At 36.6% G+C, this 14,820-nt stretch overlaps 1 protein-coding gene across 16 annotated transcripts in view; it reads left to right on the forward strand.

The window, feature by feature from the left end:
- Positions 1-14,820, forward strand: part of INPP4B (inositol polyphosphate-4-phosphatase type II B) — a 302,822-nt gene that overhangs the window by 243,391 nt on the left and 44,611 nt on the right. For all 16 annotated transcript variants that reach the window (XM_035324470.1, XM_035324469.1, XM_035324467.1 and 13 more), the window contains 4 exons: positions 1,023-1,167; positions 12,015-12,187; positions 13,181-13,304; positions 14,331-14,448. In XM_035324470.1, the coding sequence (XP_035180361.1) occupies positions 1,023-1,167; positions 12,015-12,187; positions 13,181-13,304; positions 14,331-14,448 (560 nt within the window). The remainder of the gene's footprint in view (positions 1-1,022; positions 1,168-12,014; positions 12,188-13,180; positions 13,305-14,330; positions 14,449-14,820) is intronic.

Below are 14,820 nucleotides of genomic sequence, written 5' to 3' on the forward strand. Positions count from 1 at the left end.
AGTTGCATTCCTTGACCTTCTCTCATTCTGTCTTTTTGCAAACTTCATTTTACTCCTCAAGGCCTGATGTGTACGTAATGCTTTTGGCTATTATAAAGTCAAAAGAAGATCAGTGATCTTGTCTTTTAATTTTTAATCCTCAGGCAAACTATGGCTACTCTGCATTAGTGTCAGAATGACTCAGTATTAAAGCATGTACATGCAGGGTTTTTTTAAGCTTTGATTACTAGTCTTATGTACTGCCTTGTTTCTGTTATGGCTCTTCTTTTATTATTTTGTATTCCTTTTTCTTATTCAGCCCCACAAGAGTAGGTGCAAGAATGTTGATCTCTGCATCATCCGGCACATGAAGGGGGGACCCTTCCTGTGTCTCTGTGTCCTGGTTTTGACTGGGATAGAGATCTGCAGCAGATCTTTGACTCCACATTCCCTCCCCCTTTTTTTCCCTCTGCTTGTACAGGTTTTCTTCTCCTGCTCTATTATTTATGTAATTCTCATATTTATTATAAACTCAGTGAATTAACTCATGGTTGCAGCTTGTATTGTATTATGATGGCAAGTTGCTAAAACAAATACTTTAATTTTTACATCTATTTTAGCAGACTAAGTCGTGGTAAAATAGAGGATATGTTAAATATCTAAAAGAGGTTGCCAAGTACAATGGCAAAGCATGTAGTTGCACACAAGATTTCATTTAGCAAGGTCTTAAATGTGTATACTACTACTGTATGATGTCAAATAGGTACCTAAAACAGATAACTTTACATGTATATATAGAGTTTCAAGTACATGTTTTTTCTGGTGTCAAAAAAATAAATAAGGTAACACAGTTACAGTTCAGGCGTTTAATTTACACTGCAAGAAAAAAAGTCCATTAAAAGCTGTAGAATGAGAAAACCAGTAATATGCTAATACCTAATATTTGTGTAATTTTCACGTCTCTATCTATACGGTCTTAATAAGAAGTTGATATCGTCTCTCTGTCTTTTGGTAATGTGCAGCAATAATTATGCTCTTTTCAGGACAGGGTGTGGGCCAACGTTGGGAAGAGTTTAAACTGTGTTATTGCCATGGTGGACAGACTGCTTGAAAAAGACAACAGCAGCAAAATTAAAGAAGGTGAAAGTGACCCCTCAGCAGCAGATTGCAAGGTGTTGCATGCAGGTGGTAAGCAACCTTTTTTTTTTTTTTTTTTTATAAAATATAAAAAAAAAAAAAAAAAAAAAAAAAAAGGAAAAAGATGAGATAGAGGAGTCAATAGTATCTTTGATGAGAGTGCTGATGGAAAGGTTTTGCACAGCCATAGCCTTGAATGATGGAAGTCTTTATCAAATTGCATCTCAGTTGTGCACTCAAACTGCTCGCTGTGATCAATTTTTTGTGCTACGAGAAAACCTTTTGAAACCACGATGTTTTGCTTTGAAGGCTGACACAGATTAATTTATTTTAGGTTTTTCTTGAATACCATTTTGAGGAAAAAAAATAGGATGTACCTTAACCCATAGGAAACTCAAAAGAAAAGTTGAACATTGTATTTGAGTGTCGTTCTCTTGTAAACCCATCTGCTTTTCTGAAGTAAGATGACAATACATTTTCTCATTTGCCAAAATTAGTTTTTCCCTGAATGCAGAACTTCATCTCTCTCAATACTGTATGCTATGTAGAGAGTGATTCTATGAGATGGTGCAAAGACAACTTTGCAGCAGGACCTTGGCACCAATCTTCTGATCTTTTCCTATGGCTACATTCCTCATTAGTCAAGATCTGCTTTGGAAGTCTGACAAGCGACTTCGTAGCGTGAGTGTGTGCTGCACAAAGGAAGCAGCTGTTTGGTGATATCCCAGATGTAAGGAAAGCAAGCTCTTGTGCTATTCTTCAATAAATAACCCCCCACACCAAAACAAAACACTTTTTATGAAGTTTTACAAAACTGGCTCATTAAAAAGGAAACAAACAAAAATACCTTGTATTTTATCCTGTATTTTCCTTTACATTTTATTTTCCCCATATTTTAATGATTTAATATTATATCAAGGATTTTAATGTTATTAGAATTCTTTTGTAATTGTTTTCTTACATAACCAGAATTTAAGCTTTTTTTTTTTCATCTGCATATTGTTTGTGCAGTTCTATTGTTTCATGCAGTGGATTTTGGTTGTAATCTTAAAGCAGCTGCAAAGTCAGCATTTCTACCAGTATGAGAGATTTCTTCTGGTGTCTTGGAATTCTTATTTTTCACTGCCAGATATGTAGGACTTGTTTTAAAAGTTTTTGTATGAATAGTCCAGAGACCAGAGTATTTCTCATGTTTGCTTTTGTGAGCTTGTCTAATAGGCAAGTATCTGTCTAATGTTAGAGAGAGATACCATCATCTTTGTAGTGAAGATTTATAGAGAGATACCATCATCTCTGTAGTGAAGATTTATATGTGCAAAATATCAACATAACTAGCTTTTTTGGAGAAGTTTTCCACATCTTTTCAGACCTTCAGATAAGAAGATAAAAAGAAATCTTAAGTGAGGTAGATGTAATTGTCAGCTTGAAACAGTTCTTAGAAATTGAACCAAACCATACAGATTTTGTTTAAAAGAACTAAATTGAATATTTGTGCTTGTGCTTAATTCCCTTCTCTTTCTCTTAACTAGTTTTTCTCTATTACTACCTAAAATCCCGTATGTCTATTTAAAATGTTTTGCAGATAAAGCAGTAGTACACTTTCATCCAAACTTCCCCAATGTTACTACAGTGCAATTGTGTGGGAATTTAGAGTCACATAATGCTGTTTTTATCTGTGTTCCAGTTGTCAAAAGGTCTTCAAGTTAAAGAAGAAAAGCTGAAACTTTTGTTTTTAACCCAGTCTGGAAAAGTCATGATTTAGGATTATTATTTGTTTTGGATGTTTGCTTTCCATAAAAACAAGAGATAGACATGTTTAGCAACATGAACGTTTACAGTTTTTTCCCTCAATCTGTTCAACCCTCTGCATATCTCCTCTCTTGTCCTGTATAAGCCATAAAATTGTGTTTAACCAGAATCATCAGTCTATTTGAGTCTTTCATTGTAGTTGTAAAAATAAAAAATAAAAAAGCTTTAAGTCTTAGCTCTGATTCAGGCTCACGTACTGCACAGGCAAAAGAAATACTGATTAGAGCTTTTGGCTCACAAAATCAAAAAACCCTTAAGTCCCCCTTTAAGTATTATAATAAGTTATCAAATGGAATGAAAAGTACCTCTTGGCAAGCAATAACGACAATTGTAATGGTTAGAAAATTATAGACGTATTTTGTTCAGATGAGAAACTGCCTTCTGGAGATGACAGGCCTGTGGTGCTGGGACAGATTCTTCTCTTAGATGTATCCCACGCTGCAGGATCTTCTCTATGACTCTTGAATCAGTGCAAATGCTTTTCTGTGAGAGTAGGGTCAGTGTATTTGTTGAGTTGTGCTGAGTGTTCTGCAACACCTGATCATGTGCAAAATGCAGAAGATTTATGGGGAAGATGACTGATTTCATGTTCTGCTGTTTGAGGAAAGCATCATATCCTAATGGTGTTTTCATGAGAGCATCATGCCATGACCTTGACAGTTTGTAGGAGTTTTGAAGTCATGTAGAAACTCACTTGTTTTAAAATTGCTTTCTTGTGTAGGGCTTGCTTAAAAGCTTTTTGAAGGACTATCCAGAGGGGTACCAAATTTGATTGCCTGATAGTTTTCAAAGCCATTGCCTTTGGGTCCAGAACTTTGCATGCTTCACTTCTATGTGACAGTGTTTTATTTCTCTTTGCATCTTTCTCTCAAGTTTGATGTGAACCCCTGAGGATTCATTATGAAGCACCTACATAGAGTTGAGATACTGTTTGGGGCTATAAATTCTGCCTTAACTCTCCTCCATTTTATATTTGAAATCTGGATGTGTTGGTTCATAACTTTTTCTTAGATATGAAGTAATAGCATGCTTATGCGTGCAGATACATTTCTAAACTTTTAGAATTTTTGGTATATAAGATGGACAAAATCACATACATGAAAAGTTTGCAGTATGTTGCACTTAAATGTTATACCATAATATGAGCATAACCTACTTGAGTAGTACTGCAAGTGTATGGGCATGGATCTTTGAGTCTGAAACTGCAGCAGTGCTGGAGCTGATCCTAAGAAAAGTTGTGCTGCTGTTTGTAAGAGAAATAAGCAATACACAGGGATTTGATCAAATCATTGAAAAGTATGCCTTAAAGTATGGGATAAAATGTTTGCTTATATTAGTTGAACCTGCCTGTTACAATAGAAATTTTTATATAGGTATAACAATGAAGAGATTGCAAAGAATGCATCACATTCATTTTAGATGGTAGAAAAAGTTATGACAGTAATTTGATGTTTTTGAGCAATAGCATATTCCTGCTACTACAGATGTTACCATAACCTGTATTTAGAGTTTGTGAATATAGGCTTATATTTGCAATCTCAATGCTGACATTCTATGATCTTATTCTTTTTTGTTTTTTCTCCCAACATGCTTATATTTATTTTATGGAATCTTTGTAATCTGAAATATTGGTGGCACCATTTTCTTGTACTTATCTTTCAACATGAGTTATACCTTCCTTAGCATAACTTTTCATGCAGTCTGACCTTTGAGTGTATTCTTAAGACTGAATTTGAGTTATCAGTTACCAAGGTAACATGCTATGGTTTCATCACTTGCAGGATTATGATTTCTCTGCAGGATAAATCAGGAAGAGTAGATGGATTTTAAAGGAAAGGCTTTTTACCTTTTTTAACTTGAGACTGGCTTGCTTTGGAGAATTACTCAACAACATTGAATTATCTCTTTACCTTTGCCTTACTGTTTTGTTTTTTTTTGGAGTTGGAATGTGAAAGCCTGTCCTGGAGAATTAGATGCCAATAAAATGCAGTAGTTTGCTCCTAGGCTTATACAGTCCCTGATGGATCTCCACATCTAGCTGTACTGGTAGAAGAAGCTGCTGTTTCCAGCTGCTCTTTGTAACTCTCCATCAGTACTATCAAACCCAGCTGCTCCTCCACGGGCTGTTTGTGTGAGTATACCCTAACCTGCCACATACAAAATCCACCAAGTTGTATCAAAGAATTTAAACTAACGTTGTGTTTGCACATGGATTTTGCCTGGAGTTAATTATGGAGTCATAAGCTATGCTGCTGGGCAGATGAATTGGTCAAGGGTAATCTTCACTGTAGGTAACCAAGAGTATTTGGGGAATGGTGCCACATTTCCTAGCTCAAACGAAGGATGTTCATAGCAATATTGCTATGAGTATATGCAATTATTATTTTTTTTTGAGTAATCTTGTACCTGCTGGGGACTCTGTAATTCTAGATTAAACTGTTCTGTCTTTTAGTGCCCTAGGGAATCATATCCATCCAAATGCAATTGCCAATAGAGATGTGAAACAAAACTGTCTAGTTTTGGTGGCACCTTCAGGAAGAAGGGCATTTACTTAAAAATGTCATTGAGTTGGGAAGATGTAAAACTCTCCTTTAGTCCGCTCCTTAACTGGCAAACAGTATTTTGAGGAAATTAACAGTTCTCAAAAACTTACTCTTCCATTCCTTTTCCTTAGATTTTTCATTCCTATTCTAGTAAAATAGTCTTTGAATCAACTCCGATTCCAAAAATTAATGTACTTCTTCTCTTTTTCCAGTATTTTTCTTTTCCATCTCACTCCTATATCTTCCTTCTCTTTTTGATAGGTTGAATAATTGGACTATATGGAGCCCAGAATATAAGATAACCACTTCAGCAATACTTTCTATCAGTAATTCAGCTACTGACAAAAGCTTGAAAAGTCTTCCTTTCCTTTACTTCTTTAACTCAATGAACAAAGTATTTTCTTAAACAAGACATTGGAACATTTGGTCATACAACACTTCCATAGCAAGGTTTATGTTCTGAGTATGTTAGATAGGCTTTAACATTGTCTATTGTTGCCATCGCCTTCTTTTCCTGTTTTCAGTGTGACAAAAGCTGCTGAGACAGTACTATATGTATGATTAGATGGTTTCAACTTTCACTACTAGTCTATGTGACAGTGTAGAAAGTCTCAGATGATTAGAATGGAGAGAGAAATCTACAAGAATTCAAAATTGTTCCCCATGGCACCAGAATTATGTGGTCAAAGTAGACTGCTGTGATACTGCAGAAATAGCAGGAAGGCTTATTCAGGTTTGTGATGTTCTGGTATGAAATGTGGCAGAATTACAAGGATAAAACCTCATCCCTTCTCATAGAGCATAGCCCTCATTCTTGAGTTAACTGGGCTCAAAGAACTGGATGGGAAAAGAAAGAAATAGGAAGCATGCTACTATCCTGGAAGAGTAAATTCAAACTGTGTGGGTTACATAGTTCATTCTGTTTTTGAGGGATTTTTGAGGGATTGTTACTGTTTTGAGTTGGTTGATTTTTTTTTTTTGCTTGCCTTTTTTCTTAAGCCATTAGATTTTGTATCACACGTTAAATTTGTGATGTTGACACGTCAACTCATATTGTTTGACCTCTGTTATTTCAATCCTATCATGGGCTTTGTGTATTCAGGTATTAAGGGAATAAGTGATTAGATACTGTAAATGGTTAAGTCTTCAATAGCTGCTGTTACCCCGATTACAGGAAGTGTCTAGGTCCCTTAGTCCTTTTAAAAGTGTGGTGAGGTGTTTTCCTCTGCTTTTAATTCCATATTTAGTTTTTAACTTCATTCCATTTAAATTTTGAAGTCACTTGAGGCCATCAAAGTTTTCCACTGATTTTTAGGTGGTGCAGACAGGAATGATAGAATTGGCTTTTTTCCTCTGTTGCCAGTGTAAACTGAGATAGGAGTGCTATTGCAAAGCCCTAGGGCTTTTTCAATTTGATTACCAGCACTTTTTAATGAACAGCTCAGCAGGTCTGATTTTGAAAATGCCTTGCTTTTCTGCCAAACTTTACCAAATTTCACATGCAGTTTGACATATTGCAACTGGAATATTAGCATGTAAAAATGACTAGTTGGGAGCTCAGCAAGTCATTTGCCTGTGCAGGCATGTTAGAATGTGGGACAGAAAGACATTTTTCCAGCAACCATAGAGCAAATCCTCTCATAAATTGAACTTCCACAACCCTCCAGTGATGGAAGCAGACTGGTAACTCAGCTACGCTTACTCATGTTTTAGTCTCACACTAACTGTATAGTGACAGTATTTCTTCTTTTAATTTCATCCTTTCATTTTCCATTTGAATGTGTCTGCCTTCTTTTACTCTCCTATCCAGAAACTGACTAGCATGATTTTTGAAATGAGTTTCCTTGCTTCATCACCAGTCTCTGACTCTTTGTTTGGATGCTAAATTTTCCGTCCAGGCTGCCCGTGTCATCTTAGCAACTTGACAGTTACCCTGTGGTCTCCTTGTAGCTTACGTTCTTGCTCCTCATGTCCTTTCTGAAGCGTTTACTTATTCAGTTAATTCTGACGTGTTTTGAAAGACTTTTATTTCCACTTTGTTGAGGATGTAAGTCTTGCAAGTTTGAATTAAAATAAATGTGACGTCTGAAGCATCAATGCTTCTGTAAGTACTTGAATGTGTTAGACACAAAGGCAATAATTTGTACCATTTGCTTCTTTACGTGATTCTGCCAAGCTATCATCAGTCTCAGTAGTACAAGTCCAGTGCTGTGGTTAGCCTTGCATCTTCACAGCAACAACTGATTCTGAGCTGATTGCAGGCTTTCTCATGATGAAGGAGTTCAAGTGGGCATCTTGCACCTCTCCCAGACTCTTGGATGTGTAAGCAGTGTCTGGTAACCAAGCAGTACCCTCACACATGAGCAATGTCAAAGTAAGGTAAATCAGGATAATCTAAGCATGAATTTAGATCAAGGTGTTAAAGCTCTTTTTACACATATTATTTCTTCGTGAATTTTATTAATGCTCCATATTTATCCCTTGTGTACAAGACAATTTTCCAGTTTATTGAGTTTACTCATAAGCTTCAAAATACAGTGCTTTTTTGGTTTAATAAATGTGATTCTCTGATTCAAGGTACAATTTATAAGCTGCAGTATTTGCTATAAGTGTTTCTGATAGATATTTAGAGACTTGTGCATTGTTGATGGATAACCATGTTTTATATCCTGCCTGGAGTATTTGCAATAGGATAAACATCATAACTGACATACAGTGATTTTTAACGCAGACTGAAGATATGGAGCATCTACAAAGATTTATCCTACACTTTTGTCCCTTCAAAGACCTTGGTCTGTCATAAACTTGCTTTGATCTTAACACTAACTTTGCTTTAAAACAAAAGGACAGAAATTAGAATATATTTGTCCATTCATAAATGTTCTATTCTCAAGTAACAATCCAATCCCTGTTAGATTTGCTAACTAGCTCCACCTTCTGGGGACTGGACATCCTTACTAGTTATGAATAGAAATTCTCAATGAAAACATGCACTAAATGGATTGGTTTAGATAATTATCTGGGGGTATTGCATTTTCTCCTGTCCTGATGGCAAGTACAATACTATTTTATATTATAAAATAAAATAATTTCTCTTTATATATCCAATAGGGTAAGATTTCCTCCAAATTTATGGTTTTTATTGTATTCTACAAAGCAAAGTACATATGAAAGTCAAGCTCTCTATAGAGAGTTGTCACTGCATGGTTTTCTTGGGGAAATTAAATATTCAGTACGATTTATTTTTTAATACAATTAACATGACTGTCCTTCAATAAAAAAATGGCTTTGAGAATTCCAAATATTTGAATTCCTTCTTAATGCAGCTGTCATTGACAAAAATTACTTATACTAGTAATATGATCAAATAAGTCCCATTTTTATCTTTGTAAAGCACTACATTTCAATCATAATCTTAGCCAAAAAAAAAAAAAAACTGATCTTGAAGCTTTGTAGCACAAGGTACGTGCAAAAATCATAATAGAAAGTAGTTATCAGTGGTTTACTGCCAACCTGGAAGGCTGTGTGAAGTAGAATCCACTTACGTTTGTTCTGGGTCCAGTATTGTTCAATATTTTCATTACTGACTTGGCTTATGAAATATAGATGATGCTTATAAAATTTGCAAATGCTTAAGGCTGGGAGAGGCTTTAAGCACCATGGGAGCAGGATTTGAAGGAATGTTCATGAAATGGAACTCTAAAATATTAGGATGCAGTTCAGTAAGGACAAGTACAAAGTTACATTCCTTAAAAAGCAGAAATACATGATGTGGATTGGCTGGTTAAGTGGCAACTCAGTAGAAAAGGTTCTAAGTGTTACCTGATTTTTGTGGCCACTGTATGACCACTTCTATGAAAAGAGTTGGTAAAGCTTCTTAGCACTATCCACCTAATCTGAGTTTTAAAAGCAGGTTCATGAACTGTGCCTAGATCAACAAATTCTTCCTTTCTCTTGCCCTAGCCATCAGAGTACTTGGAAGATCCTTGGCTGTGTCTGCATCCAGCTATGCTTTCCCATAAGAGTGGGGCATGTGTCTGTTGGCTCTGCCTTCCGGTCTACTTTTTAAATATTTTTAAAAGTGGCTAGATAGGATCTTTTTCATTATTTGCTCAAGTAAGAAGCAGACAATAAATTCTTTTCTTATCACTTGCAGATCTGTTCACTGGTTTAGTGTACATTGCCTTTTAATCTCATTCTGCTGCAATTGCTTTCAATAGCATTTATTTATTGATTAATCTAGTAAATTACTATAATTTAAGGCTACAAAGGAAAATTTAGATCACCAGCCTAGTCTGAATTCCAGTATGTTGTCTACCTTATTTTTCGATTCAATTAGACTGTGTCTTACAGCAGCCTCCAGCCTTTGGTTGTTCTCTTGCTTTTATTCCCTTTAGTGCTCTTTATTTTCTTTTCATAAAGAGCAGAAATGAAGTTTCTTTTCAGTCTTTTTGATAGGTTTAGAAGTTTAAACCCTAAATCTTGGTAGCTCTCCTCTGCAAGCGCTCTATTGTTCCAGCAGTTTTTAAAGTGGATACACCAGATTGTGGCATGCATTGTATCAGTACTGTTTTTGTCAGTGACATATAAAATCAACTTTTTGCTGCAGCATGGAACTGTGGATGGCTTATGTTCTGTTTTCTTCATGATGGCTCTAACTTCATAACTGCTCTTTTCCAGGGAATGGTTCTTCAGTCTGTATTTCTTACACTGAAATATGTATGCCTGTATTAAAACACATTTTGTCTCACCATATAGACACTGTTTGCAAAGCAATCCAAGTTGTTCTGGCTGCTCTGCCCTTATTCTTATTTCTTCCTTCCTACACCTTAATTATTTTGCAGTTCCTCCTGATTTTCAAAGTCCTCTCCAGTTGTCTTGGCTACAGTTTTATTCATTTCCATATTTTTCCATAGCATAGCCAAATTAACTTTGCAGCAGACAGCTCTGTGTTCCTGTCTGAAGAACTTAAGTACTAATGAGTCTCTCGCTGGCCTGGCTCAGAATGTTACCTGAAACAATGTGCTGTTATCTTCCACCTAAGTACAATTTAAAGTGGAACAGGTTTTGATTGTCAAAGATTCTTAATTACACTAATTTACACACACACACACACACACAAAAAAAAAAAATAATGATGGGCACTATTAAGTCAGTTGCACTTGCTATTTTTGTATAGATTTTTCTGGAATGTCAGATTCTTTCTTTTCAAACTGTAACAATAAAACTGAGATGTAAATTCTGAAGGAGAGTAATTTTTTTATTTGCTCAGTGCAGAGGGGTAGGCAAAACCATAGGCAACTACAAGGCAGGTCTGTTTTTATTAAATCTTGAAAAATTCAGGAACAGCTTGGGTAATTGGGTAAGTTTGAGTAAACTATTCTGTTTTTTCTCCATTCCTTATTATCACTTTCTTTAATTCCTAATTTATATTCCTCCCTGTTTTTTGGTAGTGTTTTTTTGTTTCTTTCTTTGTTTGACTGCATTTCATTTGCTTAGATAGAAAGTATCTTGAATATGAGCCAGCAGTGAGCTCAGGTGGCCAAGAAGGCCAACAGCTTCCTGGCTTGCATAAGAAGCAGTATGGCCAGCAGGTCCAGGGAAGTGATTGTCCCCCTGTACTCAGCTCTGGTGAGGCCGCACCTCGAGTACTCCGTTCAGTTTTGGGCCCCTCGCTACAAGAAGGACATGGAGGTACTCGAGAGAGTCCAGAGAAGGGCTACGAGGCTGGTGAGGGGCCTGGAGAACAAGGCTTACGAGGAGCGGCTGAGGGAGCTGGCACTGTTTAGCCTGGAGAAGAGGAGGCTCAGGGGTGACCTTATTGCACTCTACAGGTACCTCAAGGGAGGCTGTAGCGAGGTGGGGGTTGGTCTGTTCTCCCACGTGCCTGGTGACAGGACGAGGGGGAATGGGCTAAAGTTGTGCCAGGGGAGTTTTAGGTTGGATCTTAGGAAGAAATTCTTTACTGAATGGGTTGTTAGTCACTGGAATAGGCTGCCCAGGGAAGTGGTTGAGTCACCATCCCTGGAGGTCTTTAAAAGACGTTTAGATGTAGAGCTTAGGGATATGGTTTAGTGGGGACTGTTAGTGTTAGGTCAGAGGTTGGACTTGGTGATCTTGGAGGTCTCTTCCAACCTAGACGATTTTGTGATTCTGTGAAGGTTGTCAAAGAACAATGTTGTAAAGAACAGGAGATTCTTCGTCACATTCATCTTGTGCTAAATGAGTTTTTGCTTGTATCTTCAAGTTTTATGTACAGCACTTTAATGCAAGTTTTACTGAGAAGTTAGGTCTGTTAAAAGTTACTGTTTCAGGATACAACTGGATTCAGGCCAAGGATATAACTCCAGTCTTGTGCTAAGCTAGAATCCTTCCTTTAAGCATATCCTCTGGTGATGTTTGCAACACTACAATGGTTAGGATAGAGCTTCATTGTTGGCTAAAACTCTAGGACAAGCTAGACAGCCACTGCAGGCCTCTCTCCAATCTGAAAATGATTTTTCTGCAACTTTTCTGCTTTGGAGCTAATGATCTGTCTTGTTCTAGGTGACTGGTATGAACAACTTTATCCCCTGGTGATTACACTGAAGGACTGCATGGGAGAGGTGGTGACCAGAGCGAAGCAGTCAATGGCGTTTGTCCTGCTCCAGGAACTTGCCTGTGGTTTGCCACAATGTTTGATGCTGACCCTGAGGAGAGACATTGTCTTTAGTCAAGCAGTAGGTTGTCTTATGTTACTTGTATACTACTGTAGTGTCTATTTTGATGATGCTGTTATAATTGAATGTACTATATCTGTGTGTATGTTGTTCTTTTCCCCAGTTCATCACAACTTTTTCATGTATTTTCCATTACATCCACCTAAATATTTTATAATGTGATAAAGAAATGAATAGTAAATGGAAATCCATAGTAACTGAATCACCAAGACAGAAATAGGCCTGCTGTGAAATGGAAGACATTATGTAATCTCTTCACTTCATCCAAAGAAGGGATCTGTAAAGCTATTTTTTATCATCTTCCCATGTTATATATGCCAGTATTCTCATGTGGAAGTAAGGACCTCAAATCTAGCCTGAATATACCTTGCTGCTATTGAAGCTAGATATTTTTTCTCCTGGTCACTGGAAATGAGTAACAGACTATTGGTTTTCCATTTGTATCAGTATTTTATGTGTTTAAAGACTGTAAGCCTGCCTCTTCTCAGACTAGTAGTGTCTTCTGTTGGTAAATAACTCAAGTTCTTTTGATCCTCTCCTGTGGATGTTGTTTTCCAGATAGATTGTCTCTAAATAATTGGTCTAAGTTCTTCCTCAAGTTATATGTTTTTCCTAACATAATTAAGGAGTTAGGGAATGATGGCCAAGGAGATATGTTTGCATTAGGTGCCTAACTACTTTGAAATCCATCATAATTCATATCCTTGCAGGTTTATAGTCTGCTAAGGAGGTCCTGGTCTTGTTTATTCCATTGTAAATAACACAACCACATAAAACAAGTGAAATTTCTGTAATATAAAATAAGGGAATATTTGGTGTAAAAAGCCTCAGCAATATACTAATATGAAATTATGTATATTGCCACTAAATAGAAATATCCAAGTTATTGTCACAGATATCTAAACATTACTTCTGTAGTGTACAATGATAGCAAGCCTTGTTTTCATTGGGATTGCAAAACATTTGTAATTCCATATATTTTTGTCTTTATAGCTCGCTGGATTGGTCTGTGGGTTTATAATCAAGTTGCACACGAGTTTACATGATCAAGGATTTTTACAACAGCTTCATACTGTTGGGTTACTTGTGCAATATGAAGGACTCCTTAGCACATATAGTAAGTATTGTTCTTGGACAGAATTCTTTATGCATACACGCATACACACTCTTACCCAGGAGTTTTAGATTTTTAACTTATGTTCCACTCCAGAAATTTGCCTTTCTGAATCAGAAAATATTACCCTTAGGAGACAGTAGGCTTCTATATAATAGCACCATTGAAGCCAGTTGATAGTGTTGTCAGTTCTACATCACAAACTACTTATTTTCAATCTCTCAGAGAACACTAGCTGCTAATTCTTCTGCACAGAGTGCAGATCTACATTGCCTTAAATACAGGAGACTGGCTTCATCAGTGCAGCTAGGGAAACTTGATTTTAATACATACTGTTTTCATTTGTATAGGCACTTGGTCTGACCCAAAAAAACAGGTTTATAAAGCTAACCCAAACAGCACAGTTACTCTCTCTTGTGCCCTGACCATGTCACTACTGGTGAAGATACCCTGAAAATTGTTTAACACCTGACTTGTTATAAGTGCCATCATTTTATATCTGTTTTTGAGGACGTTTGGAGAGAGTAAGTGCAGTTTGCTTCCAAAGGCTTTGAACTAGATGTGTTGGAATACTTCCCCAAAATAGAGATTTTGAAAAAAGTATAGGGATTTAGCATTTGTGCAGTTCTTTGCTGCATAAGCAATTGCAGCTCCTCATTTGGAGACTGCTGTCAGATTCCTTTCTGCATGATGGTCACTGTTATTCTTAAAACCTTTGTCCTTCACCAGCAGGACAGTCTTTAAAAACACTTTCAAAATAGAATAACGTCAGGAAGGCCATTTTTCTCTATGCACATGTAAAGCAGACTGATTTTCAGAGGTGCTTAATTCTCAGTTATCTAGGACACAGAGAATTGTCAGCAGTTCTAAAAATCAGTCTGCTTTTATGTAGGTTACTCAAATGTGGATTTAGGGCTGTGATTTTTAGATGCACAGACTGGAAAATATAATCCACATATTGCCTTACTATAACCTATTCAGTGACTGATCTGTCTTCTCTGTTAATAACCCTGTAATCTTTCCATACAGGTGAAGAAGCAGGGATGCTAGAAGACATGGCTGTGGGAATTTCAGATTTGCAGAAAGTAATGTTTAAAGTCATTGAAGCCAAATCAGAAGATTTTTTGCCTATTATAACTGGAAGGCGGTAAGAACTTTTGTTTCCTGAAGCACATGGCAGGTAGCTTTAGCCATTAGCCCTGAAAATGCAGATAATGTTTTTTTATTGCTGAGTTCTATTATATGGAAAGTGCAATAGTTTGCCTCTTCATAAGGCAAATGGAGAGGAAATTAGGTAGTAGGGATTTGTAAAGCTAGTAGTAGTATGGGCTCTGGGTTACTTTCCTGATGAGCACCTTAAAGTTCCAAATATATAACACAAATTAATCACAAGTGTCTGAGTTGCATGTTGTTTCTGTTGCATTTTTTGTATCCAGACGCTGAATCAAAGAGAAGTGGCAAGTTAAATATTTACAAAAGTGTCCTCTAACTGAACATACCTTGTTTTTGAGGTTATTGA

Source organism: Oxyura jamaicensis, chromosome 4 (assembly GCF_011077185.1).
Source record: "Oxyura jamaicensis isolate SHBP4307 breed ruddy duck chromosome 4, BPBGC_Ojam_1.0, whole genome shotgun sequence".
In the NCBI taxonomy this organism is placed as follows: domain Eukaryota; kingdom Metazoa; phylum Chordata; class Aves; order Anseriformes; family Anatidae; genus Oxyura; species Oxyura jamaicensis.